Source organism: Misgurnus anguillicaudatus, chromosome 11 (genome assembly GCF_027580225.2).
Source record: "Misgurnus anguillicaudatus chromosome 11, ASM2758022v2, whole genome shotgun sequence".
Taxonomy (NCBI): Eukaryota; Metazoa; Chordata; class Actinopteri; order Cypriniformes; family Cobitidae; genus Misgurnus; species Misgurnus anguillicaudatus.
In genome coordinates, this window is record NC_073347.2 from 28,641,884 (window position 1) to 28,660,637 (window position 18,754).

Genomic DNA, 18,754 nt, shown 5'->3' on the forward strand with positions numbered 1-18,754 from the left:
TAGCTCAAAATACCATATAGATCATTTATTATAGCATGTTAAAATTGACACTTTGTAGGTGTACACAAAAATGTGCTGTTTCTGGGTTTGTCCTTTTAAATGCAAATGAGCTGATGTTGTGGTTAGATAGTGCACGTTAGGGGGCGGTATTATCCCCTTCTGACATCACAAGGAGATGTTCTATTTTTTCCACATGCAAATAATAGTTTATCAAAACAAAGTTACTAGGGTTATCTACAGTAAGTTGAAGCACTGGGGACCCAATTATAGCACTTAAACATGGAAAAAGTCAGATTTTCATGATATGTCCCCTTTAAAGAGTTTTGAATTGAGATTATTTGTTTGGTATCAAGAGTCTGATGAAACTTTCTTGCTTAGTGCAGAGAGACAGTCTGAAGGTGTGAGTCTGTTTTTATTCTTCATGAGAAGATTTATCATTGCAGATGATGATCTCAGAACATGGCTTTTTCCCTGTCTGCCTCATGAGAGAAGATCCTCTCGGCACACGTTCCAGATCTGAGGTGAAACTACATCTGTCCAAACAACTCCCTGAAAGGAACGCAAAGCTCAACAATGTTTCTTTATGTCTTTCTATTCCCGAGAGATTGAGAGAGAGAGAGAGAGAAAGAGAGAGAGAGAGAAAGCAAGCTGAAGAGTTAATGAGAAATTGGCAGTGGTTCAGCAGGAAAGCGCTGCCTCATGTTTGGCTGTCATGTATGGAATGATGGGAAACTCTGAATGGTCATCAGGTCAGGAGACGACCTCTCTCTGTCTCTCTCTCTCTCTCTTTTATTAAGTCAAGGGAAAGTTTATCAGTCCCTCGGGACTATTATAATACATTCAGGAATCATTATGCATGATTATTATATCATCTTAATTATGTACATTCAGCTAGCAAATCTTAAAGGAATAATCCACCCCAAAAGAAAAATTGTACCATCATCATTTACTTCTGTGGAAGACTAAAGGAAAAACATGAACAGAGCTAAAAGTGACAAAATCAAGTTCTCAAATCAAATTTTATGTGAATTCAATTTCAGAAACTTTTATAAAAATTTATTATATTAAAGTATGAAAAATTCATAAAAAATTCTCTTATAAATTGGTAAATATTATAGCATGTTGTCATAATCTGTAAACTTCATAATATAAAATCTCTGAATAAGTTTGAGGTAAAATTATAAATCCTATCATGTTACGCAGAGCTTGCTTGGTAACCCTGTAATACCAAGTCCAGTCTCCAGAATCTCCAAATTCGATGATTGGTCAACAAATAAGCGCCCGCCTATCACTGTGTGCCCATCAGCCAATCGGAGCGTCTGCTCGGAACCTTCATTAATATTCATGAGCCACGCTGCCACAATAGTAGAAAGCGGCGCTTGATGAAGTTTCAGTTTGCTGTACGAGACGAGTCAGGATTCATACAACAGTTTCTTCACCCACAGCTAAACTAAATAATTCAACTCAAACCACTGATGTTACCACTGAAACGCGAACTGGTAACGAGCGGACGTGCACGCACAGATTGAAAGAAACGTTTAGTTTTTTCTTGTTCTTGAAGAATAAGGACACGTGTAAGGTTTCAGGATGCAAACTTTACTGCAGTTGCATCCTAACTGCAATATGTGTGCTTGATATGAAGATGACGAGGATGATGGTGCTTGTGTGCGCGGCGATTATTGGATGTTGGAGATGCGCTCTGAGCAACAGATACTGTCCTGATTTAATGATTGACAGCTGTCACTGTACCGCCGAGAGATCAAAGGAGTTTAATAGACAGACCGTCCGCGTCAAAGTCATTTGTGACGACGCGGACCTGACGGAGACCATGCCGCCCAGCTCTTTACCCAACAACACGGTGTCACTGTAAGTAACTATATCATATTTTACACGTGTTTAGTGTTATGGGTGCTGGCAATTTTATAACAATCTACAGCAGATACAGTATACACAGCATCACGTGGAGAGGGAGGAGAAGCAGAACATGACATACTGGTTTATACACTGCAAAAAATTACTTTTTTACTTAGTATTTTTCTTGTTTTCAGTACAAATATCTAAAAATTCTTAAATCAAGATGCATTTTCTTGATGAGCAATGTGACTTAAGAAAGTAAGTCTAGTTTTAAGCACAAATTCACTTAAATTGTATGCTTTTTGTCTGAAAACTAGACTTATTTTTTAAGTCATTTTGCTCATCAAGAAAATGCAACTTATTTTTAGATATTTGTAATGAAAACAAGACAAAAATACTAAGTAAAAAGGTAATTTTTTTCAGTGCAGTGCTGTAAACTTACCTCTAATGCATTTTGAATTTTACAAACTGTTATTTCCTTCCTAGATGTTTGTAGTATTTGTATCTTTAGGTGTTATTTTAATGAATTATGATGGTTTTACTGATTGAACGGGTGCAGTGAATTTACCAGGACCATGTGTAAAATGTACATCACAGTTTTTGTAGATCAAGCTCTGTTTGATGTGCAGTAAAGTACAAGCCCAACAGCCCATACAGTATGTGCTGAATGTGTCCCCATCAACCAAAAGTTTCCTAAAACACACACACACATGGTTTATGTAATAATTGTGCATGTATTTGTGTGTTAGTGTTAGAGACTTTAATCCTGGGCTTGTGTTTTAGTTTTGGGCTGTCAGGAAATCTTTTTCCTGTTGTAGGAAGCGTCACATTCATATTTCTAGTGAAGCTTCCCTCATCACACTTTTGTTTCTGAGAACTGAATAAATAAACAGTCGGGCGGCGGAGGTGTTCTCTGCTGGGACTCATATATAATAATCTTCATCAGTCATAACTCCGAGTCATTCTTCAGCAACCATTACTCCATATGAAACATCTTGAGATGTCAGGAACACATCTTTTATTCATTTTCTATTATTCATTAGTTAAATGAAAAGAAGTCTATTATTCTTTTTTAGACGGATCCATTTACATTTTTGTAGGCTTATAAGTTTTGGTTGCTTTTATCAGTACTTCTAAATTAACTTGTTCCTATGCATTTCATTTCTATAGTTATATTTTTAATAGACTCGGGTATAAGTAAAAGTCTTAAAGTAACAGTTTAGTAAAAAATTAAAACCCAGTCATTATTTTTATTATTTAGTCACCATTATGTGATTCCTGTTTCTTCAAGCATCATAGGCTTTATAACCACTTCATCATCTGTATATGATAAAGACACAGCTGTATGGGAAGAACAGAGACAATTAAAGTCAATGTCAGTAAAAAGCTTATTTCCCTCAACAAGTTTGTATGTATTGAGTACAAAACTAATATAGGCTATAAAAACTTTGCATTCCCTACTGAAGAATCCAGCTAAGACCAGCATGAGGTGGTAGCTGTTTTTTGCTAGTTGACCAGCTTAAAAAGTGAACAAAACACAGCTAGACCAGCTTGCAACATCAGCAATACCAGCTAAAACCAAGCTGGGAGACCAGCTAAAACCATATAAGGATTTATTGTATTTCTTGGAATGTTTGATACTGTAAGATTTCTGAGTAACAATATTTGAGTTCTGATTGATATTTCAGTACATCTGATGTATTTGATCTCTCATTACTCATCAAAGGTGCTCTTCCATAGTTTGAGGGTTTAAACGTGAATATTTCATTAAAATAATCTCTTCTCTCCGTTTACAGTTGTTTGATTGATGGTTTAGTAGTGAAAGATGAGAGGAGTTGATAAATGACATCATTTATCTTCAAAAACTTTTGAATCAGAGTATGTCGTCACAGTAGTGATTAGGGATGTTCATATTAAAGGTGCAATTTGTAAGATATTTGCACTAAAATCTCCAAAAACCACTAGGCCAGTGTTATATATTTTGTCCAGCTGATTACTATCAATATCTGTAATGTTTTCAACTACTTGTAAATCGTGAGAAAATTTCCATTCAAAACATTGACACGGGGCAGTGCAGTCTCCTGTCAATGACGTTAATATCCATGTGACCCTTTGTCACCGCCTTTACTGACGTAACCCACATGACAACACTGGTCGAGCTCGAAAAAATAAAATGGCGGCCAAGGAAGCGACTGGAGCACAAATTTAGTGTAAATAAACGTATATTTTCACATTTTACACATTTTAATTGCATTTCTAGCGAGAAATTAGTATTGTAGTTTTCAAATATGTGATTAGTTATCACAAAGGCGCTCTCTGTTTATATTTCAAACACGCTGCCTTTGAAGTGCGTCGGAAAGCCTTTCTCTGAGCGGCCTTCAGGCCTCCGAGGCCGAAGTCATTTCCTCAGGAGGCAGCGAGGCAACAAGTCCTCACAGTCCTCACTGCCTTGAGTTTTCGGACGCAGCCAGTGTCGTGGACAATGCGGAACCATGCGCTTGCTTATGGACTTATGGATAACTCTTTACCGTCTGCCGCTGGTTGTGTCAGCTCCTGTTAGCGTACGGGCCAACCAAACGACCCAGGAAGAGTTTGGAACAAAACAAGAGAGGATCGATTTGTTGTTGCATTATTTAGATGGAGAGAGCTTCACGACAACATTTAACTAGACTGAGATTCTGATCCTGCTTGTGTTTTACGCGATGGGTGAGTTGTTTTGATTCGTAACATTTCAAAAAACGTATGCTATTATATTGATCACAACATTACTGTAATCAGCGCGTCTTCCCGCGGACGATATGCACATCAAAGGTATTGTACAGCAATATAAATGGTCATTTTAAGACACTTCACAATAAGATTTGTACTGTCAATACATTATGTGAAAAATCATTGTAGATTGTAAGTTGAAAACTTAATTCTGTGCTGTGTTAACCATCGAATTTGGACTAATACTGTAATATCTATGACTGAAAATTTCGTTTTGAACATCACATAAAAACTTACATAATGAAATAAACGATGTCATCAAACGCAACATTTATAAGACTTGATTACCTTATCCGTCAACGTGATTTCTCGTTCTCGTCTGATTGATGGCCATCAGCAGTTGAGTTAAAGACTACTGTACAAATCCCATAATTACACGCTGCTTCAGAGCGTCAGTAAACAACATCATTGTTGTTGTTTGATCTGGCGCCATCCATCGGCGAAAATAATACAAACTGTATCTTTAACCAGTAACCGAAGGTAAGAATTTATGACCGATTAAAGGCGGAGTGCACGATTTCTGAAAACGCTTTGGAAAAGGAAGTCAGGTCAACTACCAAAACACACTTGGGTGATCCTCACAAAATCCAGACTTAGAAGGCGTCCAGCATCAGATTTTTTTTAAAAAAGCCCTTGAAGCCAATGTTTTTTTTGCACATATAAGATTAAGGTCTGAATTAGACTCATGAGATGTCATGAAACATTTTGATAAAAAAGGTAAATGCAAAAATAAGAGCATACCGTTACAAACATCTCTTCACATATTTTGCACATGATTTCAAATGACATCATACAAACCAATTATGTAGTTTTTTCCACTTTTAAGGGGGAAATTTTTATTATCGCCACGTGTCCATGACTGTATTTGGGTTCTTTGACATGGAAATATTTATAATTAAAACATCTAAAAAATAAAAAGCTTCAGTGCATGTTATACTATAAACATTTACTGTAAAGAAACATGTGGTATTTGGTGATCATTGGTAAATGTAGAGACAATAATAAGGAATATAAATGTGTCCAAGACCAATTTTCTCATCCTACATAACAATTTTCAATCATTGTTTAAGCCCTCAAGGAACTAACATTTAAAAAATGGAAAAAAAATGGGACATAATTGACTGTGACCCTCAAGATGGCTACCAGGTAAGAAGTTCTTATTTTTCTCTCTCCAGATAAAAGTTGAAATTTTGTTTGTCATAGTACCTAGACAACTTTTTAGTTCTCATTACCGAAAACATGAGTTTGTAAATGCATGTATTAATAGAATATCATGTTGCGGTAATGATAATTTTTGATAATGATAATCTAAAAAATGTATATAATTAATTAAATCCTCTAAAAACTGGTTATAAGTTCAGACTTTAATCTTATATGTGCAAAAAAATTGTCTTCAAGGGCTTTTAAAAAAAATCTGATGCTGGATTTTGTGAGTTTCACCCAAAAGCGAAACTTTTTTAAATGTGTCTTGCTTTAGAAATGGCCAATCCGCCCTCTTTGGATATTAATCCTTTGCGTGTTCTTTGATAATGTAATGTTGCGTGAAAATTTGATAATGTATGAATCCTGGTTCTGTTGTTCATCTGTTGCTGCTGTTTGCACGTTCAAATTAAATAAAATGTTTGTTTTGTTGTCACAGACAACCGTCAACTATATTTTACTCAATGCAATTTAATATTAAAATCTAATCAGTTAACGGTTAATGTTCTGTTAACAAGCTTAAAATAATTCACTGAAATAAACATCCCTAGTATGTCATAGTAAAATAATCACCAAATATACTCTCTCTTTATGTCACACAGTTTTATTGTGTTGTCAGTCATGAACAGGATATTCTGTTGCCGTTGACATATGACTCTCAATATAGAAATAGAAATATGACAGAAAGTTGTGGTTTATAATTCAACAATTGTTTCTTTTATCAAGTGAAAGACAAAATAAATTTTAATTCCATCTCCGACACGCTCCATCACACAGACAAAAACGTTAATGAATCCTGTACTTTTAGAAAACCCAAAATGAGTGTCAACTGTCTAAAAATTTTAGCAAGAAAAATATTCAATCTGCCAAGAATACAGTTGTGGTGTGTTGTCCCAGCCGATCTCGCTCTGAGTAGAGTAAACGCTGAGGTTATTTAAAGTGTTATACTGTGGTGGTGACCGCTGGTTCCTTTATTGAGCGTTCCTGCTTTTATAAATTTCATAAAACACACCAGAGCTTCTGTCTGTGATATCTGTGAACAGAGGTGAACGCCCACACCAAACAGATCCCCAAACAGTCATAGAGCTGAGGATGTGTTGAAGGATATAACTGCATGTCCACAGCTGTTTTTGTAGTCCGTTATGATATGTGATGCTTCTCAGATCTACTGTAAGGTTGCACAAAAAAAAGAGAAAAAAGTGCTGATGACATCATTTATAATATGATTCATTCGAATCACAACACACACACGATTTCCTGGGACATGTTGAGAAAAATAAACATGATATATGCGCATACTTTTACTGTATATGTCTTCTCAGTGTTTTTATATGAATGCAGTGTGGTGTATGCAGCTGCATCCGTCTGAATGTTTCCAGACTTTTCTAATGCACACTTGAACTCCGCCATAAAGTCCCGTATGTCCAAGGTCAACTCCAGTCGATATGAAATATGTTATTTTGGTCAGATGTTCCTAGTAACCTGATATTATAGAAAAACACACGGGTTTCGGCAGTGGAGGTTGGAAATCTTTGCCCTGCCACACGGGATGTTTGTAATAGTTACGATTGTGATCTTTAGCCCGCTCGCTTTCTGTGATTGGTGACTGTAGACCGCTGAAATGTTCTGTTGCTTTTATAATAATAGAGTCGAGGTGTGTTGGTGCGGGAGGGCAGGAGTTTAGAGACGACGATTGAGCAGCTGTATAGGGTGGAGGGACTTCATTTACTTTGCGTTTCTGTGAATCATGTGAAAATGGAGAATCTTACACATGACACATGCCTGAAGAGTAAACTGATATTTACACAACCAACAATATTGATGAAGTAAAACACATTTAACATTATACGGGTGATTCTCACGAAAACTTGGTTTTAAACAGGTCAAGCATGACAATGTAAAAATTGCTTAAATTTACTTTTTTTCCCATCAGACATTGAAAAACAAAGTCTGGAGTAAATGGGAACATTAATTTAAAAACTTTTACTTATCATTTAACACTTTTTGTAACATAATTTAAAAAATTAGTCCTAAAAAATCTCATTACCGCAACAGTCAGAAAACATCAACACTGACATATTTTCAAAATGACATGACAAACCTGAAAGAACATAATTTGGAGATTCTGCACATGCATTTAAAATCAAAGTATTATGCTTCTATTAATTAAATTAACATTTAATAAGCATCTGTTGCGGTAATGATAATCAAAATGTTGTGTAAGCATTCTGACAAGACTATATTTCAAATTAACTGTAAAAAAAATGATCTTACCTGGTAGCCATCTTGAAGTAACTGGTCCATGTGCTTGGTCACTCAAAATCAAACTTTATTAAAATTCTGTATGTGTGCTTAAACTGTTCTCAAAAAGTGTTGCGGAGGATGAGAACATCAGGCATGGACACATCATTTTCCTAATTTTTCTTCATTATTATTATACATGAATATTCAGTAAATATTTTTTCTGTCATCTAAAGTAGTCTAGCAAAACATCCATTTATTTTTTTTCTTAATATTTTTGTGTTAATTTGATTAAATTACAACATAACGCATGTTCAAACACAGCCGGACACATTGCGGTAATGAGAATTTCAGCAGAAAATGAGATAAAATTTCCAATTATAAATTCTTATGTTGAAATCACACATTGTGCAAGGTAGAAAACAGTATTGTGTTAATTCTGATGCTTTTAATGTTACTATATTACACATTTTAAAGCTAAAATCATTAGTGCCGTGGTGTTTCAATGGTTTCGTGAGAATCACCCATACATTGTGAGCAGTTACTGGGGATATTTGTGGAGGTTGTCAGTGGTCGCAAGATGATTTTTCCCAGCCTGCATTGCAGTAATTTTCAGTGCATTTCAAACGTATCTCTTGTTCACTGCTGACTGAATATTGTGAAATGCATGCAGACCGAGATGTGCATTGTTTTTCCAAATAAAGATGTGTGCACGCACATACGCACACACACAAAGACTGCAATGACATAAACCATTTGCTCAAGCAGTTTATGTAAGACAATATTTACTTTCTCTCTCTCTCTCTCTCTTTCTCGTGCTCCCTCCATCGCTTGTCCTCAGAGAACATTGACTGATGTTGTAAATAGAAAGTTGGAAGGACACAGAATTTTTGGCATGCACTGTTTACATAATGTAAAGTTATGTTTTGCTTGCTATTTCCTGGATGTTACACAGAAGTGAGAGAGAGATAGAGAGGTCGTCTCCTGACCCTGTGTGTGTGTGTAAATTGTAATCTGTATTTATGGGTCTGTAATGTCTGTCTTGTGTTTGTTTTCTCTCTTCAGACTCCTGAGCAACAATAAGATCTCAGTAGTGAGAAATAACTCATTCACCAGACTGGGATCTCTGGAGAGATTGTGAGTATAATCTGTGCAGTCAACATATACTTTGAAAGGTTTAGCTCCAGGTGATGTAGATGTAGTGTACAGTATATAACAATAAACTTATGCTGTGAAGATCATCAATCATCAGAAGAGTTTCTAGTTACAGGTGGTTCTGGTTTCGGTCAAAAATGTTTGATTTCTATATGAAGAGTTTGGTTCCAAAATGCAATAAATCCATTTTGACTGATCCAAACCTGATTTTTTTCACAAAATGCAATAAATCCATGACAAGTTTTTCTTCAAAATGCTATAAATCTATTGAATCAATATATAAATGTGCATTCACCTTTGCCATGTTATATTAATTTAGTTAACTAGTGATACACACTGATTAAAAAAAGAAACATTAATAGCATTAATCAAAACACTTACTTTGTCATATTAAGAAAACATTGCTGCGGTTATACTCAGGACGTTGTCGCTGAACTTTTTTGAAAGCGATCGGCTATAAAATGTTTTGGTCGTGCTCCATTTTTGTTGGCTTTGTGTAAAATAATGGAAAGTTTTTATTAGATCCCCTGAGGTCACTGTGTTAACATGACAGAAGCTTGATGCTGTCTGGAGAACAAGCAACCGGCATTTTCCGTCTTCCGAGTGCTTCTCGCGTTTTGGAATCAAACTCTTTTTTTTTGGGGGGGGGGGGTACATTGACATTACATTTATATGTAAATTAGAGCAGCACAAGAACAATAATACATAAGTGCACTAGAAGAACTAGTCTCATCAAGTAACACAGTATACATAGCTGAGGGTTAGTATTTTTTTTGTGGACAGAGAATGTAAAGATAAAGATAGAAAAAAGAAGAGATGTAGCAAGTGTGGTGTTGGCGGAAGAGATGGGTTTTTAGTCGATTCTTTAAGACTGCAGAGTCAGCAGATCTTGTCGCAATCGGCAGATCATTCCACAGATGAGGAACAGAACCAGAGAAGGTATAGTGATTAAGATAGTGGCGATAGTGATTCTTTCCCTTTTGGGGGGATCTAGAAGGTGCATAAGTCTGCATAAGCGATTAAAGGTGGGCGCTGACCCAGTGGAGGTTTTAAAGGCCAGGGCCTTATTTATTAAATGCTGCATAGAAACCATCCTACATTTGATCTTACGATAATTTTCTCAAAAATGCATACGTGTGATGCATACAACAAATGTAAGCTCAGAAAACACTGTACCCCTTTATTTCAGATTTGAAAACTATAAATTGCAAATGATCTTGAACTTGTGCGCAGCTGAGCTGTTTCAGATATTACACTGTGCCTGAAAATAGTCCCCTGCTGCAGCCATGTTACAGCAGCAAAGTCTTTGATTATTACGCCAGAATGAGAGTATAGTTCCTAGCCATATCTGTCTAGAAAGGTGCAACTTTTGGTTTTCTGTCAGTCTTAGTACACAATGTAACCACAGAAGAGTCAAGTTTTAAATATTAAAAAATATTGAAACTTTTTGGTTATTATTGAGCGCGATGCTAATGGTCTAAACAGATTTAATGGATTATGCTAAGCTATGCTTAAAGTGGTAGCGCCAGACCCGGAGATCAGCTGAATGGATTTCAATGCGGTAAAAATCAAATGTTTTACTCTATGGGAGCTGGAAAATCAGTATATTTTCAAAAAAAAGTGGAGTGTCCCTTTAAGGTCACCTATCTTATCTCTTTTAATGAAACTGTTATCTTTTGAGCAACTGCTTTGAGTCTCTGTTACGTTTGATTAAATGAATCAGAGTAACACATGTGAAGGACAGACGGTAATGTTTACTCACTGTGTGAATGTCAGACACTTTTCTAAAGTTGGTTTTAAACACTGCATTGGCTGCTGTTGTTTAAACAGTTTGTTTGAAACGGATTCTTCACTGACTGTAAATCTGGCAACCTTACGGTCCATGAACACGCTGACTGTGTGTACGTGACTGAAGTTGTTTGATTAAATGTTAGACCCAAACATTATAATTGTTAAACTAACACAATACACCAAGACTAAAGTGTTTGCTAATGCAACATTTAAGGTGCTAACCTGTAAATTTAAGTTAAAGGTGCAGTGAGTAATTTTTAGAAGGATCTCTTGACAGAAATGCAAAATAATATACAAAACTATATTATCAGGGGTGTATAATGACCTTTCATAATGAACCGTAATGTATTTATTACCTTAGAATGAGACGTTTTTATCTACATACACCGAGGGTCCCCTAACATGAAAGTCGCCATTTTGTGCCGCCATGTTTCTACAGAAGCCCTTAAGGGACAAAGTGTCTTTACTAAGTTGTCTACGACGATGGCATGTTTGTCCGGTGGCGGCTACCAAAGCTTCTATGTGTGTTTTAAAAGTGAGGGGTGAGCAGTGGGCTGAGCCATTGGTTGCATTTCGCAACCTAACCACTAGATGCCGCTAAAATTTACACACTGCACCTTTAATTTATAGGCTATACAAAAACAGCACACATGTGAAAGGTAATAGCACATTTTTGGAGGGATTGTAAATGTATTGGAGAATATAAATCTTTGCAGGGTTTATGAACCAGAGGCTGCGCAATGTCATCATATGGACGTCTACAATAATTCAATTATGTTCGGTAGGTCTATATCAGAGTACTACTGTATGGTATGACCTCATGCCATCACTGTACCGTGGTACTGCCACAGTAATTGTTTGCAAGGGTAATCAGCTTTAGATTAAACTAAATAAAAAATATATTTGTAAATATACTTGACAAAGTTTACCTCACTTGTGTTGTTGTTTTAACGTGTTGACTTTAGCAATCAGTTTGTCTGGTCTGAATTTGATATCAGTTGTCAGGATATGATCACATAAGATAATATTTTTATTATTTCTTTGGTCCTGTGAGACAGTGATATCTGTCCGACTCAGAGGTCATCAGCCGTTCAGTCTTGATATTTAGTTGAAATCGGATTCTAATGATTGACTCTCTTACCGGAGAGAAACAGGAAGAGGAAGTACACGGTGATGTCACAGCGGACACAAATCTGAACTTTTACACACACTTGTTTCCGTGTTCCAACTCAAAACTATAACTTTAGACAATGTTTTGTTTGTTTCTGTGTGTGTGTGTGTTTATTTTTCTGTCTGAATAGCATCAGTTTTTCATTCACTATTGAATAATGAGAAAAGAGCTAGACTAAATAGACTGATAGACTGATGTTAGATTACAGCAGCGATCTTAAGTCAAGGTTACATAACATTCAATTTTATTATCATTCTGTAGAGTCCAGTGCCAATGAAATGTGGTTCACATCTAACCAGAAGTGCAAACAACAATAGTATATTCAGTGTATGTGTAGATACAATAAAGACTTTAATGGAAATTATGTGGTAGAGAAACAAGTTTGAAATGACAATGAATACAAGGTGCATATAAAATATTAAAAAAATCTTGTGGTTTTTACTATCATAACATTATTAATGATTTTTTTTTCTGTTGCACAGACACGGCAGTAAGAAAAATCCCTCAGATGCACTTTGTGTTTCATAATACATTACAGAACATATCTGAGAGATTGATGGATATAAATCTTTTCTCTCAGACACTGGTTTGTTTACACATGTCGAGCTTTCTCAACATGACTTGCTGCTTTAGTAAATTCATTGCCCTCTGAAGTGTCATTGAACACCACTGGATGCTTACAAATGAGTGAACATGAGCTCTGTGCTCTGTTAGATTATATTAACAATCTGTTAATTGGTTTTCCTCACAGAATGCTCTAGAAGAAACACAAGTACAAACACATACACATCTCATGCCATCACACTTTCCTGTGTTTGACATTATTTTACACATTAGCACAGCTAATGTCTGGATGTTTTTTTGGAACATTTAAATTGAATCATCTGCTGTTATGTAGCACAGAGATTCAGAAACTAAACTGGACACCTTTATTTTGGTGTTCTTTATGCTTTCATAATTAATAAAAAATGAAACCAGAAAATGTTTTAAGAATTAAAAGAAAGATGGCATATGAAAGGTGAAAGGTCATTCCTAAAATATTTCTCCTGTATAGTTCGTTGTGTTATGATGATCCACAGATGTCAGGGTGAACTCTTGTAGATTCCTGTCACTCCCCTCAGACGCAGGAAACGCTAAGAAACAATATAAGGAAATTTATTTTGGCTTAAGACGAAAGCCATGTCTTGTATTTTTAGCATGTTTTGTCTGTGAACATGAGAGAACACAATAGAAAAATAATTCAAAATATAATAATTGTTGGTAAACCCTGAATATTGCTATTGATTTGAGCTGAATAGAGCTAATGAGCTTTTATTTTGTTGTCAAACTAAAAATAAAATCTTAAAGGATTAGTCCATTTTCCTAATAAAAATCCAGATAATTCATCACCACCATGTCATCCAAAATGTTGATGTCTTTCTTTTAGTCGAGAATAAATTATATTTTTTGAGGAAAACATGTTAGGATTTTTCTCATTTTAATGAACCCCAACACTTAACAGTTTAATGCAGTTTAAATTTGCAGTTTTAAATGACTCTAAACAATCTCAAACGAGGCATAAGGTTCTTATTTAGCGAAAGGATTGTCATTTTTAGCAAGAAAAATTTAAAATATGCATTTTTAAACCACAACTTCTCGTCTTCCTCCAGCTGTTTGATGCGCCGGCGCGACCTCACGTGATTGCGTAGTTACGATGAAAGGTCACGTGTAACATCTATGTAACGCACATTTGCCACAAAGACATTAATTAGTATAATTTGACATATAACAACGCCGTAACGGTCCTCTTTCTCCACACTTTTAAACACTGGGGCGTAGTTTCGCATACGTCATCCATGACCTCTTGACGTGATGACGTATTACGTGAGGTCATGCTGCTGCGTCACAGGACCGGAGAAAGATGAGAAGTTTTGGTTCAAAAGTGCAGATTTTTTCTTTTTCTTGCCAAAAATGACAATCGTTTCGCTAGATAAGACCCTTATGCCTCGTTTGGGATCGTTTAGAGTCTTTTGAAACTGCAATTTTAAACTGCATTAAAACTGTTAAGTGTTGGGGTCCATTAAAGTACATTAAAATGAGAAAAATCCTGGAATGTTTTTCTCAAAAAACATAATTTCTCCTCGACTGAACCAAGAAAGACATCAACATTTTGGATGACATGGTGGTGAGTGAGTTGTCTGGATTTTTTTTGGGAAAATTGACTAATCCTTTAACTCTAAATTTGCTGAATATGTTTAGCAAAAAGTCAAATTTAAGACTGTTTTAACAAAGATGTTGTGATTTAGTGCACATGTGTCGTGTAGACAGCTGTAATAAACACAAGTGTACAGAGAGTTTTAAGGGATAGTTGGTTCACCCAAAAATGAAAATTCTGCCATCATTTACTCACCCTAAATATGTTCCAAACTTGTATAAATTATTTTGTAGATAATGTTTAAGATAGTTTGATAAATGTTTGTAACCAAATAAATCTGGGGCACCTACTTCTATAGTATTATTTTTTCCGACTTTGGAAGTCATTGGTGCCCTAGATCTGCTTTGGATACAAACATTTATAAAAATATCTTCATTTGTGTTCAGCATAACAATGTAATCATTGATACTTAAACTATCCCTTTAACTCTTCATAATAAATGTACAATATGATTATATTCTCATGAATTGTTTTATATTATTTTTCATGTCTCTTTAGAGATCTCAGAGGGAATCTCATCAGCAGAATTTCTCCCGGTGCATTTAATGGTCTGACAGCTCTGAAGAGATTGTAGGTTTGATCCACGTACCTCAGTCTGTTTTCTCTAGATTTGCTTGAGTTTATGTTTTTAAAACTACATTTTCATCGCATATAACAAACTACTTCCACTACTTCTACTTCCACCATGTGTTATCATAAAGGGGGTTTAATTTTCTTAAACGTTAAAGGAGCTGTATGTAACATTGACTTATAGAGGTTGAACTTAGTACTGCAGTCTAAATTAAAAATATTGAAAAAAAGAATTTCCTAATTTCGGGTTGCCAGACACATACAGAAGCACAACTGTCGGGGGAAAGCACAAGTTTATCTGCTAATTTTTACATTTGCAATGCTTTTGTTGCCTGTAAATTACAAACTTGCTTGTGTGGATTTTTATAACTTAATCTTTGGCTCATTTCGGAGGTTGCGTCCACTGGAGGTCACATTTATGGGCAATTGTGGTGTTATTTAAGCAAGTGTGGGTAAATTGGCAGTGGGCAGGATCACACAGACCAAAACAAAAACACAGCAAAAAAGACATTCCGGACCAGAAGGCACATTTAAAAAGCAAATAAATGGCTACAGCATTGTTTTTTAGGGAAACAGATATGTGAACTTAGCATGTTTCCTAAAATGAAAAATTTTAGTTTTTTTATTTTAATTAGTGCAGTGAAAACCTACATACAGCTCCTTTAAAGTCCCATGGTAATATGCAGAGACCATTATAGGGTTTCCCAGACAGGGATTAGCTTAAACCAGGACTAGGCTTTAGATTAATTAGGAAATATAGTTTTAACAAACATGCCTTACTAAAACATTACTTGTGTGCATTTTGAGGCAAAACAAAGGGTACTGATGTATTTTAAGATATGTCTATGGAAGTTGTTTTCAGTTTGGACAACTCTTAAATTTATTTTAGTATAGGTCTAGTCTAATCCATGTCCGGGAAACCGCTCCTATTTATAAGTAATATGAGGGTTCGAAATTGAAGTTTTATATTTTGTTCCCTCAATACTAAATCTTTAGTTTTCATTGATCACATACACAATTATACACAATATATGACATGACAGACTTGTTACAACTATCTCCCCACAGTTTACAATAAAAATGATAGATTAGGAATAAAAAAGCATGAAGAAATAAAAAAATCCAAGATAAAGAAAAAAAGGATATAATCTGGAAAATTTACAACAAAATAATATGAGAAAGAAGAATCCGAGCATGAAATGCATTTTAAACAGTTTAATTTTGGGTCTGATAAGCTGTGAATCTCAACCTGATTATAAAACAGTTCAACGGACACACACACACACACATGCACAACTGGAGCTGTGTGGTTGGTTTAATGTGTCTCTGATTGAAGGGATTTGTGCGTCTGATTGTGGATGTGTGTGCCAGTTCAAGGCTGCTGTTAGGTTTTATTTTAAGCATGTGGTTTCAGTCGCTCCGCTGGGTTAATTTAAAAACTCAAAACCCCTGATTACAGACAGCACTGCTTCAGAACCACACACAACACATGCCTCTTATGACACACGCACGCACGCACACACACACACACACACACACACACATATAGAAAGCGAAATATTCAAACTGTAAAACTCCCTTTAGTGCTATATTTTATTGTGTATTTTTATTATACTTTACTATTTCTATATTTTATTATTATTCTGTACAGAAGTACATGTTTAGCTAAAGCAGTATTTATGAGCCAGTGGAACGAAATTTCGTTGATATGTGCACTCTGTATACAATTAAATGACAGTAAAGCTACCTACTTGGTCCTACCCACACACCTGAAGATTATAACACAAACAATATGCAGACAGTAAATAAGACAATGAAAAAACTGCATTTGGTGTGTTATTGAATGAAAGGTTTGTTTGTAGTTGTAGTTGTGGGTTTGATCTTTAGTACGTCTCAGTGGTTCGGTGGTCAGGACAGTAGATTTTTCATATAAAAATGGACTGGGCAGAGAAACTTAGATCTGCATATTCCACATATTCACAAAGCAGATTATATATTTCAAAGCTTTTTGATGGGAGCTAATTTATCTCTATTGAAAGACTGTGTGTGTGCGTGTGTGTGTGTGTGTGTGTGTGTGTGCGTGTGCGTGTGTGTCCTCAGGGATCTCTCCAACAACAGGATTGGTTGTTTCTCTCCTGATATGTTTCTCAACCTTGGCCGCCTCTCAAAACTGTGAGTAGTGTTAAGGGAAAATATTTTCTCTCTCTTTCTCTTTCTTTCTCTCCCTCCTGTGTGAGTTTGACCTTCACATGAGTTTTCAGTAAGATTCAATTTTTGTGTAATCTGTGTCTTTCAGTAATTTGTCTGGGAATATTTTTTCCACACTGCCGGAGGGTCTGTTCACACATTTGCCTTCCCTGAGAACTCTGTAAGATTTTTTTACCCATTTTCTATTTGAAACATAAGTTTAAATGGGTCATATAACAAGGAATCAAATTCTATTGATCATTTGAGATAAGACTTTATTTTACAATTGTAACATAAAGTAACTGATAACTCAAAACTCAAGTAGTTGATCTTGAGTGGCACTAATTGATATGAGGATCATAGAGAGGTTGGACATAATGAAACTAAATATACTGTGTTTTAATTGGTTACTAAGACTGTAAGTGGAACGTATTGGTAAAAGAACCAAATGTTTTTTCATCTGAATGAATCATTGGGAATCTGTTCATCTGTGTGTTTAATCTTGTATGTTTTTTTAGACACTTCAGCACAGATTATCTGTTCTGTGACTGTCAGCTGCAGTGGTTGTTGGAGTGGATCAGAGCTCATTCACTACGTGTAGGAAATGAAAGCGTATGTGTGTATCCCACCCGGCTTCATGGTCTTGAATTCAGCTATCTTCAAGAACATCAGCTAACATGTGGTGAGACTTACAGTACATGATCTCTACTGTTATGAAATGCTTAAATTAATAAATGTAATACATCATTGGGTGTTAAGAATCTACACTGACCTAAAGGATTATTAGGAACACCCAGTGTTGGGGAAAGTTACTTTTAAAAGTAATGCATTACAATATTAAGTTACTCCCAAAAAAAGTAACTAATTGCATTACTTAGTTACTTTTCATGGAAAGTAATGCTTACGTTACTTTTAGTTACTTTTGCGTTACTTTTTCTTGGCTAAAGCTTGATCTCTTTCAGGCCTTGCAGGTGTTTTTATGACTGAAAAGTTCTGCATTCAGAAGTTGCATATTTCATCACAAAAATGTTTAGCTCTGGCCTGCCATCTCAGTTTCTGACTCAAACTGTTTCCACACAGGCACAGAGAGTGCATACGTTTAGTTTAATTCAGTAAATATTTTTTAATCAAATTAATTAAACTAAAAAAGTAACTTGAGTTACTTTTTTGAAAAAGTAACTCAAATCTTAATGTGTACATTTAAAAAGTAATGCGTTACTTTACTCGTTACTTTAGAAAAGTAATATTATTACGTAACTCAAGTTACTTGTAATGCGTTACCCCCAACACTGGGAACACCTGTTCAATTTCTCATTAATGCAATTATCTAATCAACCAATCACATGGCAGGCGAAAGGGGGTCAAACACAGTATTAGCATGGTGTTCCTAATAATCCTTTAGGTGAGTATATGTTGTATTTGACTTATATCGTAAATACACAACTGACAACAGTGGTCCGGCCAGGATATTGTCATTTCAAAAGTGGAGTTGCAGCCCTCAACTGATGTTTATGTTGTCATGTTGTGTATTGGCCACCAGTGGTGTGATTGCAGTACCAGTTTTAGCCACAATCCTACATACTGTTCCTTTAACTCAACACGTAACAGTTTTTTTCAACGGT

General features: G+C 35.5%; 1 protein-coding gene across 2 annotated transcripts in view; it reads left to right on the forward strand.

The window, feature by feature from the left end:
* Positions 1-1,390: 1,390 nt before the first annotated feature.
* Positions 1,391-18,754, forward strand: part of adgra1b (adhesion G protein-coupled receptor A1b) — a 105,429-nt gene continuing 88,065 nt past the window's right edge. The window contains exons 1-6 of one of the 2 annotated variants that reach the window (XM_055170198.2): positions 1,391-1,866; positions 9,130-9,201; positions 14,874-14,945; positions 17,046-17,117; positions 17,242-17,313; positions 17,651-17,814. In XM_055170198.2, coding sequence (XP_055026173.2) covers positions 1,637-1,866; positions 9,130-9,201; positions 14,874-14,945; positions 17,046-17,117; positions 17,242-17,313; positions 17,651-17,814 — 682 coding nt within the window. In that variant the 5' untranslated portion in view covers positions 1,391-1,636. Of the gene's footprint in view, positions 1,867-9,129; positions 9,202-14,873; positions 14,950-17,045; positions 17,118-17,241; positions 17,314-17,650; positions 17,815-18,754 lie in introns of those variants that run through there. The other variant, XM_055170199.2, reaches the window with a different exon arrangement.